The sequence below is a fragment of the Diadema antillarum genome, unplaced genomic scaffold, assembly GCF_040938485.1.
Source record: "Diadema antillarum isolate AM-2024a unplaced genomic scaffold, OU_Dant_1.0 seq00001710_RagTag, whole genome shotgun sequence".
Classification (NCBI taxonomy): Eukaryota; Metazoa; Echinodermata; class Echinoidea; order Diadematoida; family Diadematidae; genus Diadema; species Diadema antillarum.
The window spans coordinates 310,323-335,662 of record NW_027272399.1 but is presented as its reverse complement, the minus strand read 5'-3'; the positions used below and the strand labels follow the sequence as shown (position 1 = coordinate 335,662).

The following is a 25,340-nucleotide window of genomic DNA, read 5'->3' as shown; positions in this document are numbered from 1 at the left end:
TTAACCACGAATCATGGGAATAAGTATGATTTAGGGATTTTGTGATTCTTTCGGAAACCACTAAACCCGGTATGATTACGAAAGTTTCACAGATATTGTCATACCATTCCTCCCCCTCCATGATTCCACAAAACAAGGACGAATATACACCACACCACAGAATGTTATCAAAATTCATTTGGCCCTGAACTAACTCAATAAACCTTATTTCGGGATGACATAGCATTGTAAGGGACGCATCACTACATACGCAAATGCGTTATTTCACGCCCAAACTAGATCATGCTCCACCTGAACAATGTGTATCCCTTAAGTCCAAGAGATCTGACTTAAAACTTGCATTATATAAAGGAGAGGATATCAGCTTTGCCCCACCCCTGTTCAATGTGTTAGCAAAATAAAGTGCATTCTTGTGAGGTAGCGAAAAACTTCCAATCTGTCTATTCAAATCATTAAACCTACACCTCTGTTTTTTATGCTGGTCCCGATATAAGTAAAAGTTCAAAAGAAAGATAAATCGATGGTATTCTCACAGCAACACATTTAACGTTAATAACTTTGACTAGACAAGCACGAATCGCAAATATCAAGTGCACTTAAAGGGAAACTCCATCACTTCCTTGAGTTGACTTAAATGGAAAAAGTAAATATCTGAAATACCGGTACGTGTGTTCGACACGTTTGAGATAAGCTAAGCCCCGAAAATTTATCGGTTTAAGGAAAAATGTCTGATGAACATACACTTGGCATTTAACTTTACAAAAACTGTCATTCAGACATTCTTAATTTCAATATTTTCTAAGTGTTAGCCTAAAAAGTTCCCTTTCTGGACTCAAGATTCACTGCAGTGACCTACTGATCGCGCGATCAGAGGTCACGGGCAGCGGCATGAACGTATTCGTAATCGGTATCTTTGAATCATGATTATAACATTCCGTTGATATGAATATGAAATGATTGTGTAATTCATTGTATACGCTTCGGTGCCGAACCTTTCGGATTTTTGCGAACAGAAGAAATTAATGTGCATGAGTTTGAGGTAATAATTGTGATATTCCAGTGGTAATGGCCCCTACACAAAATGAAAGTTTGAGATTTGATGGAAAGCTCCACGAGGTTCTAATACTCGGATGTAAAGAAAACAAGTAGAACGAGCACGATTTTCCTCTCGTGTCTAACTAACTGTAATGACGTTTATAGTCAAGACTGTTAAACTTCGCTCCATTCTTACCACACACAAAACAGATCATTTAAGTGCTTTACTATTTCTGGGAGTGCAAGCCCCATATACCATGCTAAGCGATCGCGTTGCATTCATTCGGTTTTTCTTTTGCTTTCCGTATTCATAACTTGCCACTCGTTAATGCTGGAGCGAAGTTGGTCAGTTTCGATGTGTTCGAAAGAGCACGCACTCGTCGCATGTAAAATTCACTTAACTCTAAATATATAGATAGCGTTGATTACGGGGATATCAATTATTGATATCATTGTAATTAAATTGTAATTAAATTGTACATTGAAATTAAATTGAAACTAATTGAAAGAGGCTAGTATAGCCTCTTGAAATTAGTTTCAATTCAATTATAATGTACTTTAGTTATCTGTATATGCATGAGTGAAAGTTCAAGGACATGGATAGTATTCTGCGTATGAAAGTCTGCACATTGGTATCTTATCAAGCCGATCTTTTCTACGATTCCGTATAGGCCAATATGATTGATACACTGTTATACATAAAGCGGAAAGAACAGATGACAAGTGGGAAACAATATAAAAATAAGAAAACTTACTAAATAATGGAATGAAAATAATATAAAAGGAATTAAAGTAATTCCCTTATTCACCAATTGTAGCGTGTTCTTTTATAAGATGCAAAAGCGAGGCTTCTTTTGAAATCTATCCAATAAAGTAGAGTTTGACTTAGTTTGGTCTGGTTATATTTCGGTTTCTTTTTTCTCCAGATACAGTTACAAGTTGATACAATGTATGCATGGAAAGTAGGAGACACAAGGCAACACAGGAATTGCCCCTGGTACTGTAAGAATGTAACAATATTATATACGTAAACGAGGGAAAAACAATAAAGCCCGCCATCATAATAAGCAGAGACTGGCTTGGATGGAGGCCCATCTTATACATTTATGTTACTATGCAGTTTACGCGTTACCTTTTACTATACATACTAATTTTCTCAGGAAAAGATGACAAATTGTGTATTGTTTTTCTTATGAGGCATGACAAAGAAAGGCTCTCATCAGACGAGTGACCTTGAGAAGGACCCCCCCCCCCCCCTTACTTCCAGGGCGTGAGACTTCGTAGGTCTTGGGATCATGCGGACACTCGGCTATCGTTTGACGTTGAGGAGAGGTGAAGAGGTGGCATACCACAGCTTCATCGTATCCTGTCGATGTTGACTCTGTATCAGATCGAAGTCACGATAAGCCCGCTTGTGTTTGAATCAGAATGCTATACCCCGTGAAATATTAACTTCAAAGTAGGCGGCATGATTATGACGGACAAACATGGTATTTCAAATAATATTGACGTGGACTGGTCAGTTGAAATTCCAATGAGGCGACAAAGTGGTTTGGTGCACTCAGTGAATGCTGTAGCTATACTGTATCTGTCGCATAGATACAAATACTGTCCTGTTAGTTCCCCTGAAACAGGGAGAGTACGGACGCGTGTTGGGCGCACAGAAGAGTTCTGTGGTTGGGCGAAGTGATGGGTTATTCCCGTGGGATCGTAGGTGGCGCCGTTCTTTTTTCATGTTGTGCTAAGGTTTACTCTGTGTTGAAGGAGAGGTCTCTCGGTCTATGCGGAATTTTTAGAAGTTCTAGACCATTATTCTTTGTACTCTGCAAGAAGATTAAAGTTTAGATAAGCAGATGAGTTATTCAATCGTTCACTCCATTGATTAATAGTTTTTGTTTCATCTGCGTGCTTATCCAATCACCTATTCATTTACTTTGCTGACGCCCAATGCAAACTAAGCTGCGAAGGAAGAGTAGAATGAATGGTTCAAAATAAATAGACTGGAATGAAACACTTGAATGGATTCGATCATAGCTGTGATATCTTTCATCAAGGCTCTTGTTTACAATGTACCATGAGATGCAGCTCAGTGTTAGTGACATTTGACATATTCTAATGGATCTGATAGATCTATTCTAATATATCTTATGGATCTGAAGAATAATCAATCACATTTTACCCCACATAACATTAGAGGACAAAACACTATAATAAAACCATAATCCTAAAACAGTAGTTAAACTGAACTTCTAAAAAGATGACTTGAATTTATTTGGGCTCATTAGATGTTCGATCGGCAACTGCGGCTATATGGTTACATTGCTGACATATATTCTTGATCATCTAAAATTTGAAGGTTTTTTTTTCGAAGTGACCTAGTCTGAAAAACTCCTGTGTGGGATTTAAAAAAAAAAAATGCCTGAAATCCCACGGGAAAAAAAGTTCCCAGCATTTAGAATATGGAGAACATAAGAAAAAAGTTCAACAGCGATAGGGAACGGTCGATATAGACTAAAGAAGCTCTTAACGAAAATCGCATTAACTCTTCAGTCGTCAAATGAGGGCGGTGTGCAACCAAATCCGAGATGGGCTCACAGAACTCTTACCTGTGGATGGGCTACAGGAAAATTTGCGACGTCCCGAAAGTCAGTTGCTTTGCGTGGGTCGTCACTTTTCTCTCGTAGACATGCAATGATCCTGGCATAGATACATATCAGTGTATCAGGTGACTTTTCAACTGGTACCTGTTAACAGATCAGTAGCTCTTGGTGGAAAAAATGTACAAAGAAATAGTGGGGTAATGCACGAGATGTTTATTCTACGTCAGATACCCTGCAATGCGTTGTCATCTACCTAAGATAAGCATTTTAGCCTAAGGAAGATAGGCAACAAAAGCAATAAAGACCTACCATTAAATAAAAATATGGAGGCATGATGAACTACCTTGTCAAGATCACAAAAAAGAAAAAAAAAACAAGCCCCCCCCCCCCCAAAAAAAAAAAAAAAAACCACCACCAAACAAACAAACAGAGCATCGTGTATACTGTGGTTTTACGGCCGTTCACTATACAATGTACTTGAAGATTTCATTTTAGTATACTCGCTCATCCCATTACCGCTGCAACTGAAGTATCTTTAACCCATCACTTCTAATTCATCACAACTGCCCAAAGAGTTAGCGCATGACGCACCGGGATCCAATAAACAATGGATTATCACCCATGTCAACCAGTACAGGTTGATGTGCTTTCGTCGTTGCACCTGGCAGATTATTTTGCTATCAATGCTTTAACAATAAATCATTTATGTCCTTAACGTACATATATCATATAAACTTTCGAAATTAATGTGTTGTCTCCGAAGCTTTATAGCCTTACTATTTCTCAGCCACTGGTATCATCATCATTACCATCATCATCACTGTTATAACAATCAGTCTGACTATTTGCTTTGCTATCACTTCTGCTACTCTTACACAAACATGCACAATAGTTTTAGTGTAACAATTACATAACTGCAAGATCTTTCCACAACTATCACAGAACCATTTCTACAACTACCAATGAAAATCTACCACTCCTACTACGATTACGACTGCTCTATAACTGCCACCACAACAACTATTATTATTGTCATCTCCCCTAGACAACAACAACAATAACTACTTCTACTACTACTACTACTACTGCTGCTGCTGCTGCTGCTGCTGCTACTACTACTATTACTACTACTACTTCAACTGAAACGATCAAAGAGTGTATAAAGTTGACTTCTTTGTCAATGATATTACTACATGATTGTATAATCTTATAGTCATCAAAGCTATTCACATTCATCTATGTTCAACTTTCAACTTTCAACTTTCAACTTTATTTTCATTTCCATTATAAATTCACCCCTATCTTACAAAGAAAAGACAAATACCGATGAGTCCATTAAAAGTGAAAAATATAGAAGACACATGGAGTTCGTATGCAGATCAAAGCCGAGGGTGAAGGGTAGAAAGTGAGAATATTACATGAAGAATGACATTATGATTATAGTAATCATAGAGAGATTTGCAGACACTAAGAAAAAGAGATAAGTAAGAGACGGCAAATCATAGGAAGGGGTAATCTTTCGAAAGAATAGACGAATGATTTAGAAAAAAGGAGACTTTGACAAACTTTAGACTACACAACAACGAGAAAAAAATATTTTGAATACAAGAGGCTTATATTTTTACCCATTTCTTGGCTAAAAAGATTATACGTTAAAAACCCAAGTTTTTCTTTGAGTTGTGACATCAGGGTTCTTATGTCTATTGAACTATGCAGTCTGATGTCCTGGGTGTACTGAAAAAATATCGCACAATAAGTCCTAATTGCCAGATTAATTTTCAACTCCAACGGACGTTCGTCCACCATGTTGGAACACTCTGAATGCAGTGGTTTCATCGATCGATAAGTTGACGGGGTAGAGTATAATGTACTGTAACATCTGTCGTGTAGCACGAAACACGCAGTTAATAGATTCATCTCTGTGCTGCCTGGTCTCCTCCCTCCTTTTGGGGTTTCGTGTTTCATATTCTGTCAACACAGTTAGCATGGATTTGTTACAATTTGCATATTGATGATCAAGCAAATACAGCAGCATGTACACGCACCACCAAGCATCCCTTTTTCGTTTTACTACTGCTCCAGATGGCTGCTGTGGAACAGAACAAGAGCGATGAATGTAACTACAAGGGAGCTTGAATTGATTGATTAGGAATGCTCAGGTTGGATAAAAGTAATAGAGGAAAGAAAGAGAGAAGAGGAGAGTAGGCCTATAGAAAGGGAAAAGAGGAGAAAGAGAGAGGGAGAGAGAAAGCGAGAGAGAGAAAGAACACGACAGAGCAATATAATTTCAAAATTGAAATTGAAAAATTGAAATTAATTACGCAGTATTAACATTTTGCAAATGCAAATTGGCGCTATTCATGTGTTCATGCAATCATTTCATATGTCGACGTGAAGATAAGATTACTGCAAACACATGGATACGTAGTGTCCTTGATGAAAGGGAGAAGTTGATGAGTGAAGACCGACAAAAGGTAAAATGACAATATCTCAATCGAATGAGCTCAGGAATTAACGATGCAGATATCGTTTTATGATTACAAACGAACTGCTAATGGGCCAGGAGAAATGTCAGAATGTGGCATGATTACGAGCATGCCCCAATCTGAAATGCACATCAATTATTTAGAGGCTCGATGGGGAAAACACAGCATCGCGAATAATTTATGAGACTATATTATTGGCTTTCGTCATACATTGACATCGTCACGGACGCCACTTCGATTGCAATATCACACTCGTTTTGAGTTCCCTATCTAGCATTGCACCATATTCGTTTTCCAATAATGAAAGCAAAGATTGCGCGTACAATCATTTCTGTTGGGGGCGCTGTAAGCATGAAGCTAACCTTACTGCCTGCAGAAATGAAATACTCTTTTTTTCCCTGGAAGACACATTATGATGATTTGTGAATGGGGCAATGTTTAATCTATTCAGCAATTCTTTTTTTTTTTCAAACTTCGTTTGGAATGGCCTGGCCAAAATGAGTGTGGAATATCCTCTCGGGGTGTGCCAGGAAGGGTTTAAGCACAGCACTGCATGGATTGTCGTAGAAAATGAAAAGTGCTTGCCATTAATATTGTTCTGGCTATGATAATATCCCTCAGCTCTTGAATTCTCGCTGTCGTTTGCTCATTGTATACCTGCGTTTAACGTTGTGTATGCTTCTGCATATAGGTAACATATCTGTGTAAACGTACAAATAGGCATATACATATCATTATACATAAGTGGATACTTGTCTATACATACGTATATAAAGTGTGCGTGTTCGTCATGTCTTGTGTTGTCTATACATACTGATGACAAATTGATAATTCTATTGTAGCGCGTCCAATTTATGTGATTAAGGATTGATACAATCGAGACCTTCACAACTTTTCCGTCGCCATTTTGTTTGTTTCGTCACGGCCTGTGACCACCACGCCTTTTATCAGTCGTCGTGTTGACAGATAGAACATTGGCCATGAAGTGTAGACTGCGATGACAGGTGTAGCGGGATCTATTCGTTTTGCGTTTCACAGTCACGCACTTCAGAACCTTACCCAAAAGGCGCCACGGCTTATGATAATGTACATCACGAATGGTCATTTGTATCTTGTCATCTGAAATCGAGTATTATCTTTTTTCGTCTGTAAGCAGCTTATCTTTCAATGCGCGTATGACTTATCGGCTAATCCTGCTATCATCATATATCTCGCTTTAGTTGGAAGAAAAATATACTGGACACGCCCATTTCCGTTTCAATTCAAAGTATGACACGTTAACTTTAATCATCAGAATTTCAGCTCTAATTTCTCTCTGAGTTTATGTGCGACTGGTGTTACGTCTATTTATTTCCATGAAACTCCCATTCCTTCATTTTCTCACTAATAAAACAGGGATTTTTTTTTCATATATACATATTTAATAAGCAACATGGTAACCATTTTGTTCAATTGTTTCCTAATTTTCTTGTACCAAATCATGTTTTAACTCCCATAAAGACATGATCTCTCCGTGAGCCCATCCTACTCATTATGCAATTGAAAATATATCATCATAGACATCATTTCATAGGGGCATGCCGTATGATTGTGTGCCCCTCATTTTTCCCCCTTGTGTTATATGTGAGTGTAATAATGATATGGAGAACGAGACAGAATAGGAGCTGAGTGATCAGAATATATAGAGGGAAAGATGAGATATAAATAGTGAAAGGGAGAATATCAATATGTGTGTGTTTGTATGTATGTGTGTATATGGATGTATACCATTGTATACTTTCAGATTTGTATGCTTTTTTGTCAGAAAATCGGTAGATGGAAGCTAATGCCTGCGCAGTCTACAGACTAGCGGTTGTGTGTGTGTAAGTGTGTGTGAATAGATATAAAGATATATACATGTGCGTGTATGTGTGTATTATATATATTATGTGTGTGTGTATTATATATATGTGTGCGAACGTGTGTGTGTTTGTGTATGTGCATGAGTGAGCTAGAGTGCAAGAGCTACACGCTGATGCTATCGTGTAGGGTCTAACAGGTGTGAGCGGCTGAATATTGTCTTTAGATGCCAAGTTCTGCGTTGGGTGTTGACACAGCCGTGCCAGACCACCTTCCGAAAACGGGACAATTTATTGGACGCTTACGACGTACTCTTTCGTAGCTCAACCGCCATCGTTTTGATGTACATGAACTACCAATAACCTTTTCTCCCCTTTCGCGTCAGTTTGACGGGCTGTCGGCATACCTCAACCGCATCTCTTTCTTTGTTTCGGCGTTATTTCATCGCGCAGTCACAGCTAGAACGTTTGCGGATTTCGGTTTCCTGGGGTTTTTACCTGCTCGCGTTTGTAAGCTTCAAGTGGATCGCGCGCCGCCACTCTGGGCCTTATTTGGTTGGATAGAGACTCGGACGGAGAGTTATCGAGAGATTTACGAGAAAAATACTAAAATGGCATGCAAAGCAGCAAAACTCAGGTCGTACAGCGATTTACTGTCCCAGGATCAACCGCTTACTGCCGATGATTTTGCCGGCGTCTGGGAGCATTTCGATTCTGATGGTAAGTAAGCTTTTGCGAGCATTTCGTCGTGTTAAATATTATCTCTAGGGCATTTTTGTTTTTAGCTGTTGACGATTTCGTTAGCTGTACATTACAAGTTCGGAAAGCAACGCGTCAATATATATTAATTTCCCTATAGTCCAAATCCATCATTTTGAATTCACTTTAGATTTATGTATGCTTCGAAGGAGATTAAACTACGACAGTGTAAGGTACCAATTATGTCTGGAAACAGTGTAAATGATTTATGTTTCCCTTCCTTTGTTATCACGAACGGCTACATTTTATTCTAAGCGTCATCCAGCAATTAACTTTCATCTGTGAATTACATTGGTGATTTGTTTTGGCGAAGCATTGTAACTCATCATAAACCACTTTTCACCCCGCACGATTTTCATCCTATAGTATTCAAAATCCCCCTTTTGTTGAAATTCACCGAAGCTCACCATCTTTAATGTACTCGCAGTCGTACAGGTCTAAGCCTGATGGATCATGTTCGAACGAGAATTCAGCATGAAACGTCTGTTAAATCTGGCTGTATGTTTTGTATGTATACCGGTGACATGAGTGAGCTTGTATCTTGTGAAAATTCCGTACAGCGTTGTTCGTTTCCATGGAATTCAGAGTGATGTTTTCCCGTGGCACTCATGCTACGTTTGCATAATGGAGACAACGATTTGCAAAGAACATAAAAAATAAATGCATCCGCACATACACCCTTATGTGTTATTGTATCAACATGCGATTTATGTTGTCCAGATGATTGATAAACATCAATGTTACCATCATGTGTATCATTCTTCGTGCACTCTGCGATATAGAGAAAGAGAGAGCAATAGAGACAGACAAAGATAGAGAGGGGGAGGGGGAGGGGGAGAGATGGAGAAAGAGATGAAGAGAGAGAGAGAGAGAGAGAAGGGAGAGGAGATGAGAGATGAGGAGAGAGAAAGAGTTTGTGTTCTCTTCCTACGACACGATCTCATGGCTGACCAAATCATTGGTAGCCACGCCCTCTTCTGCTCGCTGTCAGTTTTCCGCCAGAGAAAGCCCACAGCGGGTCGCTGCACCCATCACGAAGATGGCTACAAATTACAGCATTGGAGGCAGCGCTAGGGCAGCTACTCCATGGTGAAATTCCCAGGTCAATGCATTTGCCTATTTACCTCCGTTAATGATTGTATTCTTTCACATATCTCAATAAAACGTTTTCCTCTCTTCATCTATTTTCCCCTGACTACCCTCATATTTCCCTCTTTGTCGCCAACGCCCCACCCCGGTCATTTCATAAAAGGATAACCTTCGAACAGAAATTCTAGGATATGAATAGCTACCCTGGTTTACCGCTAACAGCATCTGCTGCATTTGAAGTGCATGAATGTGTACTGTTCTGTTGTCATGATATGCTTTGTATACAGAGTGACGAATCGTCCGTTCATTGCTACAGATGTGCGCATGTGAGGTAGTCGCATTTCGGGAAAAAAAAAACATCAATATCTTTTATCAATGGAATATTGATTTCCATTTTTACCAATGCGTGGTATAACCTCGTTGACGCATTAAGTTCGTTCCCATTTATGTCAGCTTTGATTATTCTCATATAGCGTCGTTGGTCTGAATATTTGAACTTCATGATTACTCTGATTCATTGCATTCTCCTTTTCTGTTTTAACTGTATAAAACAATTTTATAGTTTTGGGTGACACACTTCTTCTCTTCATCATTTATCATGTGCAAAAGGGCAGGATTGCGTTTATTTTTTTATCTGCTATAACTCATTTCCATAAATATGTACTTTGTTAAATCACATTCTGCAATTATTACAAATATCCTGTACATATGCATTGCATAATGCTATAATTTCTTTGTTTATTTGATGGAAGTGAAAATAAATTTGAATCTTGAATCTAAAGGATGTGAGATTATGAATGATGGACAGGTCACACTGATATGAACTTACTACCTTTTTCATGTTTATTTGCCTGCCTGTTTATTTTGTACAGAAACTCTTCAGATATTTCCCTTAACATGTTAACAGTAGACACGATTGGTATAGAGCTACAGTTATGTCCTCGGCAGAAGTGCCATTAACACTGTTGTCATACGCATCCTGCTGCATCCATTTTTATTTATTACTATATCTTTTTTTCTTTCTCTTTTTTTTTTGCTGCATAACTGGTTAAAGGGATTGTATAGTTTTGGTTGAGACCTAATTTCAGGTTTCTAACATTTTTGGGTGAGATAATGAGAAACCTCTTATGATGAAATATGAAAGAGCATGTAATTCCATGAGGAATTCAACGTTTATTTGATGAAAATTGGCTTTGAAACAGAGCAATTCTAATAGAGTGTGGGACCCACATTTTATTACGATCGCTTTATCTTACTTTGTTTTTGAATGTTTCAGTCATTCCAAACCCAGTTTTCACCATATAAACTTTGAATTCCTCTTACAATGGTATGCTCTGCACTATTTCATAAGTGTTTTCTTGGTATCTCGCAAAAATTTAAAAGCCCAATTCTCGTCTCCACCAATACTGTACCATCCCTTTAAGGATAATCTTTTCTGCTTTCCTGGTCTAAGCATTAGTCATAATGCATTGTGAATGTCTCCAAATTTGTTGTTGTTGTTTCCGTTTCTATTCAGCCATTGGAACGGTGTCGAACGTTACATCCAACATAAAAAACAACCAAGATCTTGTTTCAAGCATTATTACAGAACCCGAGTGGTGAGCCCATCGATAGATGTAGGAAGTAAAGAACCCAACAAAAGGAACAAAGATTTAAAAAAAAAGTTTCCCTATATATTTCATTATAAGTCTATGCTAACAACACACATCATTTTTGTCATCGAAGTCTAGACCGGCAAGAAACAATTGTTGTTTTATTTGGTTTATTTATATGCTGATGGTCCACCAAAATTCTTATGAGACAGAGAAGATGCAAAAATCAATCCGGAAGAACTTTCAGCATCATTCTTCTCGAAGTGATAGTTTTACCTATTTTTAAAACTTCGAAGTCTAGGCAAAGATGAATAATGACAGGGGTATTATGGCATATTCAAATAGTATTGTTTTGTAGGGGGAGGGGAAGGGTGCAGGTATGATTAACCCGGCAGTAATGAGTGAGATGTGATAGAAGAGCTGATATCATCTCTCAGACATTCTAATTTGACCATGTGTCTTTCATTTCCCTTTCCTCATCTTGTCTTTGACTCTATCAGTGCGTAATTTATTATTTTTTTTTTAAATTGCACTTCAACATATGGAGTCAAGTCATTAAGGGGGTAAAGAAACTTACAACAGTAAAAGGACATGAAAACATTTCTTTGGAAAACGATGGATGTATAGATTAGCGATTTATAGATGAAGGGGCTTTATAAATTGTGTTGCTCTGGTGCGGATAATGGACCGAAGAACCATGCAGAATGAACGACGAGAAAAAAGTTGGCGGTCGTTTTCGTCCTGCCATGCTACATGATTTTTTTCTTTTCTTTCTTTTTTTTTCTGTCAATGTAACGCCGAAATATTGGCTCAGCTTGCGCAGAGCAGGCAAAGATGTCGGACCGAGTCATGTACCCGCTCGATCACCGCCTCGGCGAGTACTGAGGGCTCATGTCGTATTTGCTTTAATAAGCCGTGTCCTGGCCCTTTCCACAGTACCACCTTCTCACAGGTCGGACGAGAAGAAAGCCAATCTAGGCAGGCAGACAGGTACTTGCTGTTTGCCTGAGTATGAAAATAGCACTTTCACGATGACCTTCACAGAGGCGCAGCTAGAGTCTGAGGACGTAGCTCATTGCAAATTTCCGGTGCCTCATGCATAATATCGAGACGCGTATTTGTTCAAACGATACAATATCTTTCCCATGTGATCGTCATCACGGGGTTATGTTGAGATGCAGGTATGGTGCTGATCATCCCGATTATGACGCCAGAAATCGCGGCTTGCCCGTAATTTGAAATGACACGTAGAGTCGCGTCTTGTTTCCTCAAGCCCCGTTAGATAATGGTCGTTGAACGGAACGCTGCACGCGGAATTGCGCCAAGGGGTCCAAGTATGGCACGTCGTGGGTATTAAGTGCTGAACCTGATACGTACGATTTGGTTCGCCATGCAAGTCAAATCAACATTTGAGATTGTGTCCATGCGAGGCCCAGTGCGAGCCCACCTCCTCCCCCCCCCCCCCACCCCACGAGACTTTGCCCAATTTAATTTTACATTGTTGAAAGACACACAGAACCGAATGAGAACGCCGTCCTTGATACAACATTAGGGCGTGCCACCTTCTTGGTTGGATCAAAATGTGTTAATGGCATGTGTAGCCCAGTCCATCTATGTGTGTGTGTCACAGTGTGTGTGTGTGTGTGTGTGTGTGTGTGTGTGTGTGTGTGTGTATGTGTGTGTTTGTTTGTGTGTATGCGTGCCTGTGCGTGTTTGTTTGTTTGTGTTTGTGTGTTCGTGTGTGTTTGAGCGTGTGTGCTTGAATATGCGTAAAATTTATCTGAATTTTCGGCTTAATTCTATAAAAGACATGTAATGACGAACTTTGAACAAATTTGAAAGTGAACATAGTGACAATTCTAAACGAATTTATGTGATGTTGGAAATCAGATTTGAATTGAATTAAAAATTTAAGAAAAACTATTAGAAAAGAAAACATTTCGAAGGAACTAAAAAAAATTACGTCAATATGATTTGATCTTCTCTATTTCTGCGCCGAAAATGACTTCAATAGCAATTAACTTAACGAACCAAGCACTTAAAGAATTATTTTGCGGCGTTTACACTTAATTTATCATACATCGAATGCTTTTCAGAGAATTCCCCAATCGATTAACGTCATTTTCTTGTCGCAGCTCTCGCATCAGTTCCTTAGCAGATGAAATGCAAGTGACATCGTAAAATGCATATTGCAATTACTACAAAGAATCGTGGATGTTTTAAAGGCATGCGAATCAAGACATCGCGTAATCACGTCACCATGAAATGGTAACCCTTCCCATCATCATGGATAGTCATCCATCTTTCTTTCTTTTTTTTTTTTGCTCCTTCCCTACGAATTCCTCTTCTTATCATCCGGTATTTTGAAGCGTCCCCCCCCCCCCCACCGATATTACCCTTAAGGAAAAAAATCGGAAATGGACGTGTGACTAGGCGTGCAATTATCGGAATGAATGAAGGATTGGGTACCGTTCCAATGAATCAGCTTAAATGAGTTTGCAGTATTTGAACATTATTTGAAAAGGAGAAAGGGAGGGGGTAGTGTGTGTGTGTGTATGTGTGTGTGTGTGTGTGTGTGTGTGTGTGTGTGTATGCACCATTAATCTATGTGTGTGAGAAAGATAGGGCGTGTCAGTTGAAGAAAAGTAAGAGAAAGGCGGAAAAAACCGGGTGACTTCAACGTTGACCACAGTGCGCCTATATAACATCAACTTATGGCACTATTTTTCTTCACAATAAAGGAGCAATTTTCGTGATTTTCCTCGCAATCAATGTCTACGAGCATTTAGTAGTGTGTGTGTGTGTGTATGTGTGTGTGTTTGCGTGCGCATAGGTGTTATTGCTTTAACAGAAGATGAGCTGGCCTAATATTCTTCCACTTAATGTAAATGTACTGATGTTGTTAGTGAGTGAGTACAACCGATAAATCCATATAGCTCTCTGCTTTTATTCATGCATCTCAGAAAATACCTTGTGCCCAGATAACATCTATTTTTTCTTCATTCTCAATAGGATAAATTTAGCGCAAAATATCAATGAGTTCATGCTGCCGTGAAATGCATAGAGTACTGATAACTCACTTTGTCTGAATCCTTGATTAGATTCACGTGCAATAGTTTCGTTGGAGTAGCGAGTCCCATCCTGTCTTTGAAGAAAGGTCTTTTAGCTATAACCACGAGTGAAACCAATCGCTTCTAGTGCATATCAAATTGTGGTAAATGTGCCTCTTTAACAAACGAATTATCTATAAATAAGAGTTTTAACTCTTCAATGCAAAATGCACGACATCTTATAAGCGTAGTTTGTCATGGGTTGCAAATCGAAAGTGACAAATAGCTTTTAATACAGATGCATTCCGAACTCGGTCTGGTTCTAGGAGTTGATTCCCAGTCGTGTAATTACCCCGCCCATCACTATATAGGATCCCGTGAGATCCTCGTAAGAAGCCAGCAAGACATCGTTAAAAGTCTGCCCGGAGATCGAAGGGGAGACGAGAAGACTATTCAGTCGCCAAAATGTAGTGTGACCTTAATGTGTAAAGCAAATGAAAGAAAAAAGAAGCAAAACAAACAAACTAACGGACAAAATGATGCAGAGAGACAGGAACAGAGAATGAGAGAAATATAGAGAGGGGGAGAGAAGAGATGGAGAAAGAAAGATTGTGAGAGAAGAGAGAGGAGATGATAGAATAGGGGAGTGGCGGTAATGGCAAAACATCTGTCGCGCTAATGTGATAGAAAGAGTTATCTCCGGGAGCTTAACAATTACACCATTAGGTATCTGGGTCTAGTTGTGGTAGAATGATAATGATAAAAGGTAAAGGTTTTAATAGGTAGATCAGATACGACACCATTGCGTTGCATCGGTAAACTCTGCTTTAGTTCTAGCATGTCTTGAATAGTTTGAGCTAATGAATTAAGCATGAAATTTTCATCTTCTCGTCTGAATTTCTCGTCAGTTCGGCACGACTCGTTATTGTTGCATCGCATTTTAATATTTTAGGCTGTAAAGTTTCGTAAGAGTGTACAATGTTTCCGACAATCATCAGGTCTATCTAGTCCCCAAGTGGCATCGGAATTATTCATTTTCAATTGCGTCTCAATAGAACAGTACTGTGAATTTTCACCATTTATTCCACATGAAATTAAGATGAGAAATTAGATCGTCATCAGAACGATGATACAATACATTAACAAACATCGCGTTTGTTTGCGTGTGACATAGCTCTGCATATCAAATTAACAAATCCTGTGCTTCATTTTGCAAAGTACGTGTACTATTCATATTTCTGGAGAAATGAGAAAATGTTGTATGAGTGTGTGTGTGTATGTGTGTGTGTGTTTGCTTGTGTTGTTGTTGTTGTTGTGTGAGTGTGTGTGTGTGTGTGTGTGTGTGTGTGTGTGTGTGTGTGTGTTTTCATTATCATCGGCTGAACACTCGGCATGATGCAGTATGACTATACGGAGGGGATAGAAACTTGTAGAATGTTAAATTATTGATTTCACACGTTCTGAAGAGCTGTGTATTGGAGCATGGTAAACGTGCCGTAGTGCTTGTACGCGCGTATTGATGCACTTGTTCGTGTTCACGAATATGTGTGGGTGTGTTTTTAGTGATTGTGTGTATAATGTGTGTGTATATGTGTGTGTGTGCGTGTATGTGTGTGTGTGCGTGTTTTTGTGTGTGTTTCTGCACACATGATGCCTTACGATAAGAATGAACTACGTGAAATACACAAATGCGAGAGAACTAGGTGTGGCTGCTTGCGATGCTGCTGCTGCCTCCCTAGCTATCGAAGCTTCCCCGTGGCGCCTCGTGCTGTATGATGCTCGCTTTTCCATTATGCACAATAAACCGAAGTCTGTTCATGCATGCGTGTGTATGTGTGTGTGAGGGTGTGTGTGTGTGTGTGTGTGTGTGTGTGTGTGTGTGTGTGTCCTGTTGTATACATGACACTGGTCGGAGCTCCCTGGCGTGCAATGTCTACCATGTGATGCAGTTTCACACGTGTATAGGTGACTGTGATGTGTAAATACGAGGGATCCCGGGCTGCGCTAAACCGTCACAGGGTGTGGTTACTGCAGAATTTCAGCTTTCCCTCAGTTCGTGTGTCATATCATTCTACTTGAATGAATGGATGAATGAATGAATGAATAAATGAACAAATGAATGAATAAATGAATCAACAAATAAATAAATAAATAAAGAATAAATAAAAAAATAATAAACATATAGGTGATAAGTCAAAATATACATAACAATATATATATATACAGAAATATGTTTTAGTCAAACTAATTTACATCTATCATTATAATTGTTATTGATAGCATTCTCTCTCTCTCTATTGATCACATGGATTATTATATAAACATATATATGAATACAATATAGTAATGCTTGTCCACGTTTATCATTGCATATCTTTTTGTCATTATGTCATCACATGTCCAAATCCACTCATTCATTCATGCGTGTTGTACGTGCATTGAGCAAATCAAGAAAATGTTCTCTGCATAGAGGTGAAATACTGAGGCGGCATCCATGATTGGGGTTCACAGCGGCTTCTTGATCTCACACAACTTAGGCCAAAGGACATAAATACGCCATTTCTGCTTCAAGGGTATTGAGATTAATGAACGCAGAGAACCATGCGTAACTACGGTGGAATATAGGCAAATCAATCTCTGACGAGCAATTATTGACTTCTGATTGTACTTTTAAAAAAAATGAGGGGACTTGAAGAAAAAAAAAAGCCTGCCGAGAAAAATTGATTGGTTCTCTCTCATATTCAGATTGTGTAATTAGCCTAGTGCATATCCCTCGATAACTGTCACGTTCTCTCGCCTGCATAAATTGCCAACGTTTTTCCATTGGAATCAGCTGCCTCAATATGCCGGAAGTCATAATCATTACCTAAAGTGTTCGGTTGCCATTATCATCTGAAGTGGCGTGATGATTTCAGCAATTTTTGCTTGCATCAGCAAAGCGCGCTGTTCGATTGTTTTATTTATGGCGCCCTTAATCACAGTGAACCCTATCTCTCTTCCAAGTTAATTTAAGCAGCTTCCGGCAGTCAGTGAAGAGCGCCATGTCGGTGTAACGAAAGTTTGCGTTAACGCTCGCATTTTGCCTTTCCGGCACTGTGTGTTCGGATCCACAATTGCTTTTATTCGGTTTATTGCCTTGTTGAGGCAAACAATAATAAATAAAATTTGTCAAGAGGCTGCAAAATGTTATTGTGTTCGGAAACATAAGGGCATTATTTACCATTTGCAGATAAAATAAAAACCCAGCCTTAGTGCTTCAAAATAGTTCTGAAATGTGAGTAAGGGATATAAAACAACCAGTGTAAAAAAGTTAATCAGTGTAATCAATGTTTAGTATTGTTGAATATACAAAATGTTAACAATAGTTATAACAAAATTGTTTATAAACCGTCTACAGTTGTTTATTGAGAAAGATAGTGATATCTCCTTATATTTTAGGCTTTATTGCGAAATTTGATTTGGCAGAATGTAGATTTATGATTTATGTACACTTATGCATCAAATGTGATAACTCGAACATTTTTTTTTTTTGGAAGTCACTAATCAATGGTAAGCAGTGCCTTTAAAACATATATTGCCGTAGTGTAATATCACCGTAATAACTTAATTTCTCCTACTGAAATAATGCTCCTTGCAGTTGATATGCTGGCTACATTTTCTTCTCTTTTCTTTTTGTACCGTCTATACGATCAGTTTTAAAAAATTACACGTTAATTATTCTAATTGCAGATACAGCACAGATGAAATCTTTGTGCCGTTTACTTGTTTCATGTGTATAGCGTACTCAAATGATTCCAAAAAGAATGAATGTCAGATAAAAGAAACTTGCAGACTTTACGACAATAATGAACTGAAGACAATATTTGTACGTTCAACAAAGTGATCAAATTGGAAGTCGTTTTTACAGAAAAGGATGCACAGATCACGTATCTTTCCTAGAAGAACCGAAGTCATACTGCATTACGTATAACTCAAAGGATCTTAAAAATCAAAGTCAGGACTATGCTTAATAGAAATGTATTGAAATACTAGCAATACAAACTTGCCTCTTCCCTCCCCCCCCCCCACCATTTTTTTTCCAAAACACAATACTACTTCAGTATACCATGATATATGTCTCTCCCCTCCCTTCAGATCAAACGCAAATCATCACTTTGCTCTTTCTCGTTAAGGATTGCTTGAGAAGGTATTGTCGAGTTGTTTGTCGCAATAGTATTTGAAACAAATACGTCATTTGCTTCCTAAATTAAACTCATTAGTATTGTAGTGACGTTCAAGATGAAATCCCCGTGGACTCTCTCAAAGATTCTGTGTGTATGTAAGCACTCTTCTCCTCTCTTCTGTGTATAAACTGCAAACATGTTATTATCGGGAAACAAAAATACGATAAAAACGCAACGAGGACTGCCGCAATTGTCATTCTTTCATCCCTCCTGACGTATCAGAACTCTGCTGAATCTACATATTTATTTTCATTTTATCAATATCTTGCAGCGAACATTTTTTTTTTAAAAAATACACTCGTTCCAGATGGAGATATCATGTGGTATCGAAAACAATACGAGCATGTGTCTCCCTTTCGAAGAACAAAATGGGACAAAATTGTAAACTCCCTATAAGTTCCCGCAAGATTATTTGACATTCAAAATCTGTCGCAAGCCAAAGAGGAAGAGAAAGTATACACTGTAGCTGGTATGTAGGAAGAAAATATGTGGTGTATTTTCGCCCATTGTACACTGAAACGGATTTATTAACACTGACTCAAGTAAACCATGTTTGTTGCACAACATGGAAAATTCAACCACCGCCACGGAGAAACTGTACAATCTTTTTTTGATTACGGGTCGCCTTTGCACTGAATTTAAAGTGGGCTTTCGGGAAGTCAGCTTGTGGTGTCCTGGGCATACTTTAATAGTTATTGTAAAGATTCGAAAGATTGAAGGTTGCATGCATAATGGACCTCTGCTATAATCAAGACTTATAAAACAATTTTTTTTTCTTAGACGTGCAGATGAGTCAGACTTCAAAATGATATATTAAATGGCTGCTTTTGATGATCACAATGATTAAATGGCTAAATTTCTGCAAACACAATTTTTGAAATTCAAGGTGTAGTTCCTTACACTTTTTCATAGAGCTATTGGTTCGATGAAAAGATGCAATATGAGGTATGAGTTTTCCTTAATTTGTCATATGTCATATGTCTTTCAGATGCATACGGAGTAAACAGTAATGCATAGACTCATAAGGTTTTCAAATGTGTTTTCTTGCCAAGTTTGAAGTGTAGTAAATCGGATATTGACGGGCACGGTAATTGCGGTAATGATATTTACAAATGAAATCAATGCTAAAATGATTATAACTATACAGATATTGATAGCTAATGTTCATCATTGTGGCGTTGAAATCAGCAAAATTATCATGATTTGTGATCATATCACATCCTCCTGCGAGATAGTAAGCAAATAATCAACGTTGGTGAAAGTGCGTTGCACTGTGTACTATCAAGTGACCTAGGTCACATGATAGTCCACAGTGCAACGCACTTTTATTTCGCGCGTACTCATCTTACGTTAGGACTGTGTGGACTGTGTGGAGATCAGTGAAACAAAAGGGATTATATTCCACATACTAAGAATGTTGCAATAGGATTGGTCCAGAGCTGATCACGTGATGAAGCGTAGTTTTGCCCATCACATCACCTGAGAAGAAAAGTTCGTTACACTCTATGTTGATAGTCCCTTTTGTTTCGCTGATCTCCACACAGTTCACACAGTCCTAACGCAAGATGAGTACGCGCGAAATAAAAATGCGTTGCACTGTGGACTATCATGTGACCTAGGTCACTTGATGGTACACAGTGGACTATCATGTGACCTAGGTCACTTGATAGTACACAGTGCAACGCACTTTCACTTCGGTGCCGCGCGGTACGCGCAGCAAATTCATTGTTTTGTCATCTACGCGCACACGTAGCCTAAGCCCTAAGGATACCTAAAAGCAGCTAAAACGGTTTCAGATGTGGAATAAAAGGACCCTAGATATGGAATATAAAGCAAATGATCAACTTTTAGTTTCAGGCAATGAGACAAACTATCACTTCCTCGGCTATCTGAATGTGTACGCTATCTTTCCCCTCAGCTGCGCTTCGGAAAGATAGCTACATCCAGATCGCCTCGGAAGTGATAGTTTGTCCCATCACTTTCACCAACGTTGATTATTTGCTTACTATCAACATAGAGTGTAAGGAACTTTTCTTCTCAGGTGATGTGATGGGTAAAACTACGCTTCATCTCGTGATCAGCTCTGGACCAATCCTATTGCAACATTCTTAGTATGTGGAATATAATTTCACTTAATGACAGGAGTCATTTTTAAGTTCTGCATGTGGTTTACATGATATGGTCGTATGAAGCTATAAAAAAATCTCGCACACCATTTTTTAAAGCAGAAATATAGTAGGCTTAAAAGGAGGTAGTACTTCGCAGTCTGTTGCGTATTTCATACACTTGAGACGCCAGCGTCACCTTACAAAGAATCCAATCACTGGGGTGGTTTTCTGTTTCGTTGAAGGGAGTAATAGGTTCAGTTGAGGACAATAATGAACTATGGGGATAGCAAAGACAGCGAGTTGGCGTGCCAATCACCATATAAATAAGCCAATTTGATGATATCTTCACGACAGATTAAGCTCGCATCTCCTCTCAAGGGAATTTCGCCGTGGGCAAGAACGAAGCATATTTAACATAAATTAATGGCGCATACATACACACTCGCACACACACTCGCACACACACAAACCAACACAAACTTATACACAAATCACTTATACACACGAAAAAGACTTCTGTTTTAGAGCGTAATAGAGTGCAATATTGAAAGATTATATTGTCCATATTGTATATTCAAACTAATGAGGTTAATCAAAAAAGACGAATATATACCACGACACTATCGAAATCACAACAGTGGCCTCAATCAACAAAAGAGAAGGAGAGAGAGGGAAAGAGAACTGGAGAAAATGAGCGGGACAGAGAAAGAACGCTTTGGTAAATATTATGTGTGGTTTGCATTCTTCAGTCTTTGACTTGATTTACAAAAAGAAAAAAAAAATAGGTTAATTCTTTACTGAGTTTTTAATACATTCCATTAAAATCAGCGGAAGGATCAAGTGAGTGAAATTAAGATGTCGGATATCCGTATCTCAGATCTTTAATACACGATAAAGCAGCCAAGCCAACGTTATTCTCCTTCGTTACGTGGTAATCTCTGTAACTGGTAACGATAAGATTTCACGATTCATATTCATAGACACACTTTGATACACACACTCACATACACACACAGGCACGCGCGCATATAATAAAGACAGTATCAGCTGTTTCACAGAGGTATAAACTTATTGTGATTTATTGACACGTATCATCAAAACTATCCTAACTTTGGCAAATCTTGTCCCAGACAGTATTTTGCTTCATGAATGAATTGTGGGGAGACCGTTACCTTCTTGTCCTTTCATTACAAATAATTATCTTTCAAGGAAGAAAAAAGAAGTCCAAAATAGATACAATAAGACTAAAGATTGACAAGGGCACACCGGTCAATGACTTACACTATGAAAGCAGCATCGGATACGCACAAATCGTTTTCTATAGGAAACGCGCAATACCCCATATCTGCTGAGTTACCACTTTTGGGATGTTTTCGCTTTCTGGCGGATTTTTCTTTCTATGCTTTTTCCTTTCCAGTCCACGCTTACCCGAAACTCAACATCACGATCTTCTTTTCCGCGTGCGTCAACCGCCGTGCTCGAGGATAACATCCGGATTGTGTACAACGCGGGGCCATTTTTAGGTATCTCCGCTTCTATATTTGGGGATGTCTCCCAAATTTCGCACGGTAATTTGGGTGTCTCGATCGGTCTAAATTTGGCCACGTCACTACTCATGTAAAAAGCTTTCCGTCCACAGGAGAATGCTTGCGGTGAATCTTTTCAGAAAAAGGTTCGGTTGATGCCTTTTCATGGATTTGTTTGGGGCAAACTATATACACATTCGATGAAAAAGACTCTGCTCTGCACTTTAATAAAATCGCTGAATAATTGAAATATGATGAGGGAGGTTTCAAGAGGATTTAACACGCATCTCCTTTCCTGATTCAGGGAGACGTTAGAGCAAAAGTTTCTGAGGAGAAATGAAACATCGAGTATTCATACCATCAAAACTTTTACATTTCATTCATTTTGATTTTATCACCACTTCTCATCTCTGGGACATATTTCATATGAACATGCCCCCCCCCCCCCAAAAAAAAAAAAAAAAACAACAACAACAACAACAACAACAACAACAACAACACAACAACAAACAAACAAACACACAAAAAAGAACACCAACACACGTTTCAGCTAAAAGTCGGAAAATTATCCAATATTGCTTCTCTTCATTTACACAATATTTTGCGGAGCTATTAATAATACGGTTATGATACTAAAATATTGCTCTATTTCGGCAGGATTTTGAAATATCCTTGTAAATTAGAATGAAAAAATATCCATGCAGTATATCGCAATATATACAATACGCAATATCAAATCCATATTGCATTTTATTTTGTCTACTTAGAAGAAAACCAGACAACCAGTCGTTCCTATTTGACACCTCAAGTACATGCCTCTAGCACTATGCATATCCAAATAAAAATTCATAGTTGCACACAAGCACTAATTCAGAAAAATTCTCAATGCACACAGCTACATGCACACCCATACAATGTGCACACACACACACACACACATACACAAACATGCACCAAAGAAAAAACAACAAAACAAAACACAATTTTAGATCAGCACACATACATTGATGCTATGATACTACTCAGGGTCGTCCTCAAGAGTAGAAATAGACGTAGTTGAATTCATCAGTCGGCGCAGGAGCTGAAGGGTTAAACATTGCTTGTGATTGTACATAACAATCACATATATTGCCCCCTGGAAAGCACTCACAAGATCCCCCAACTGGCGGCTTGGCGCTTTTCTCCCGCCTGATAATCGGCTCTCGCTCATCCCCCCCCCCCCCCTATGCCTCAAGGCCATTTGTTTTCAGTAGACTGCGAACATGGTTGTCCCAGGGGAGCACCCTGCCCTCTTCGCTTTCAACATGTGTCCCTCCGTCGGCTTGCCCAGGGAAGACGGGAGAGGGAGAGGAACGCAATGAATAGACGAGGAGGGGAGTCTGGAAACACAGTGGTGAGATAAAACAGCGCGGAGTCATCAGGTTGATATAGAGAAGTATGAACAGAGAGAGTGATGACAAGATCTAAAAAGATTGGTTGATGTTGTGTTTTTTATAAAGCGGTGTAGGACTGACGGGTAATAGAGTCATCTGATAACACAATTACTATTTGGGTTCAATTATCGATTTGCAATTAAGCGATGTCTTATCGCATCCATTGTGTTGTAACCGCACTGACGCAAACGCGAAAGCAAGTTGGGAAAGTCAATATCCAGCTTTCGACAAAGTATGTATATTTGTCTTTCTAATTCCCACTGTCTCAAATCAAAGAAACTTTAAACAGCACCATGACTATCATCGTCACTGTCTTCTTATTAATTCTTCGCATTATGCACAGGACTTTATTTATTACTGAATATCAGCAAAGTGGTCTGTTTGCACGATTCAAATCAAACAATGGACTATTAGTCTGTATTCCTTTCTTTTGTTTTTCTTTTTTACGAAAAAAATCCCATGAATTTGTGCAAGCATTTCAAAAACAATTTGCAAATTCATCCGTGTAGAGGAGCAACGTCTTGACATTCGTCTATTTTATGTGATTAATTTTTGTAATTATTACTGTGTCTTCATAATATCATTCTATTATTTGCATTCATTTTGAAGCACAAAATGTAAATTTTATTATTCGTCCAAACAACTTGAATAGATTCATGGCGCCCTTTCTGCAATTCAATAAATAAAACAAGGAAATCAAATCTGTAAATTGAAAAAAAAAATCGGTTGTTAGCAACCAAAATGCAGGTGAACTATCTTTTACTACGAGATAGTCCATGCTTGTTCACTCCCTTTAAGCAAAGCCATTTCTCTGACCTTGTATTGAGTATCATTCCATCGCATTTATTCGACCTCGGCTGGTCATTTGTTCCAGCCGCGTTCATTCAGTTATCCAGAAGCAGTGCTATTACTGTTAATTAGCCGGAGAACAGAAACACTGGATCGACGAGTAATGGTATTACCGAATTTAATTTATGACGTCATAGACATACTACAATCACTACACTCTGGTAGCCTCAGTTGACAGCAGCGGTAGAGCAATGGGGAAGAGATAATCAATACGGTAGTGAAAACAGAAATAAGCTTTTCCCATATTTTGTAAAAATAGTGAATCGGGACAAAAAGGATTACCAGCTATAAAACACTGCATTTTATTTAATTTAATATTCTGTTTCCCCCTTTTCGTCAGCGTCAAGAGAAACAGGCAAATAATAAAGCAGATTTGGCTGTTACATTCTTCATCCAGATTAAAGGAAAATATTAAACACAATACTATTGTAATACACTGGTAAATAATTATTTACCTGTGTCTATATTAAAAATAATTTACCTATGTCTTTATTACATGTTATTATATTCATCACATTCTTGTACCGATTTTGGGACATTATCTGTATCTGCGAACATTTCATTGTATTCCAAATTATTCTGCTGGAAATGAAATAAATCGACTTGAACTTGAACTTGAATATAATCTATTAGATTAAAGAGATCTTAACCACCTGGCTTCCAAAACGTGATTTGAACAGTGTAAAGCGTTAACAGCTGCATTGTACTGAGTGACTACAAACTGAGTTCGTAATATAGAAGATGACTGATTG

At 38.5% G+C, this 25,340-nt stretch overlaps 1 protein-coding gene across 2 annotated transcripts in view; it reads left to right on the top strand.

Annotated features, from left to right (window-relative positions):
- Positions 1-8,206: 8,206 nt before the first annotated feature.
- Positions 8,207-25,340, top strand: part of LOC139711836 (calbindin-32-like) — a 159,704-nt gene continuing 142,570 nt past the window's right edge. For both annotated transcript variants that reach the window (XM_071623687.1, XM_071623686.1), the window contains exon 1: positions 8,207-8,679. In XM_071623687.1, the coding sequence (XP_071479788.1) occupies positions 8,571-8,679 (109 nt within the window). In that variant the 5' untranslated portion in view covers positions 8,207-8,570. The remainder of the gene's footprint in view (positions 8,680-25,340) is intronic.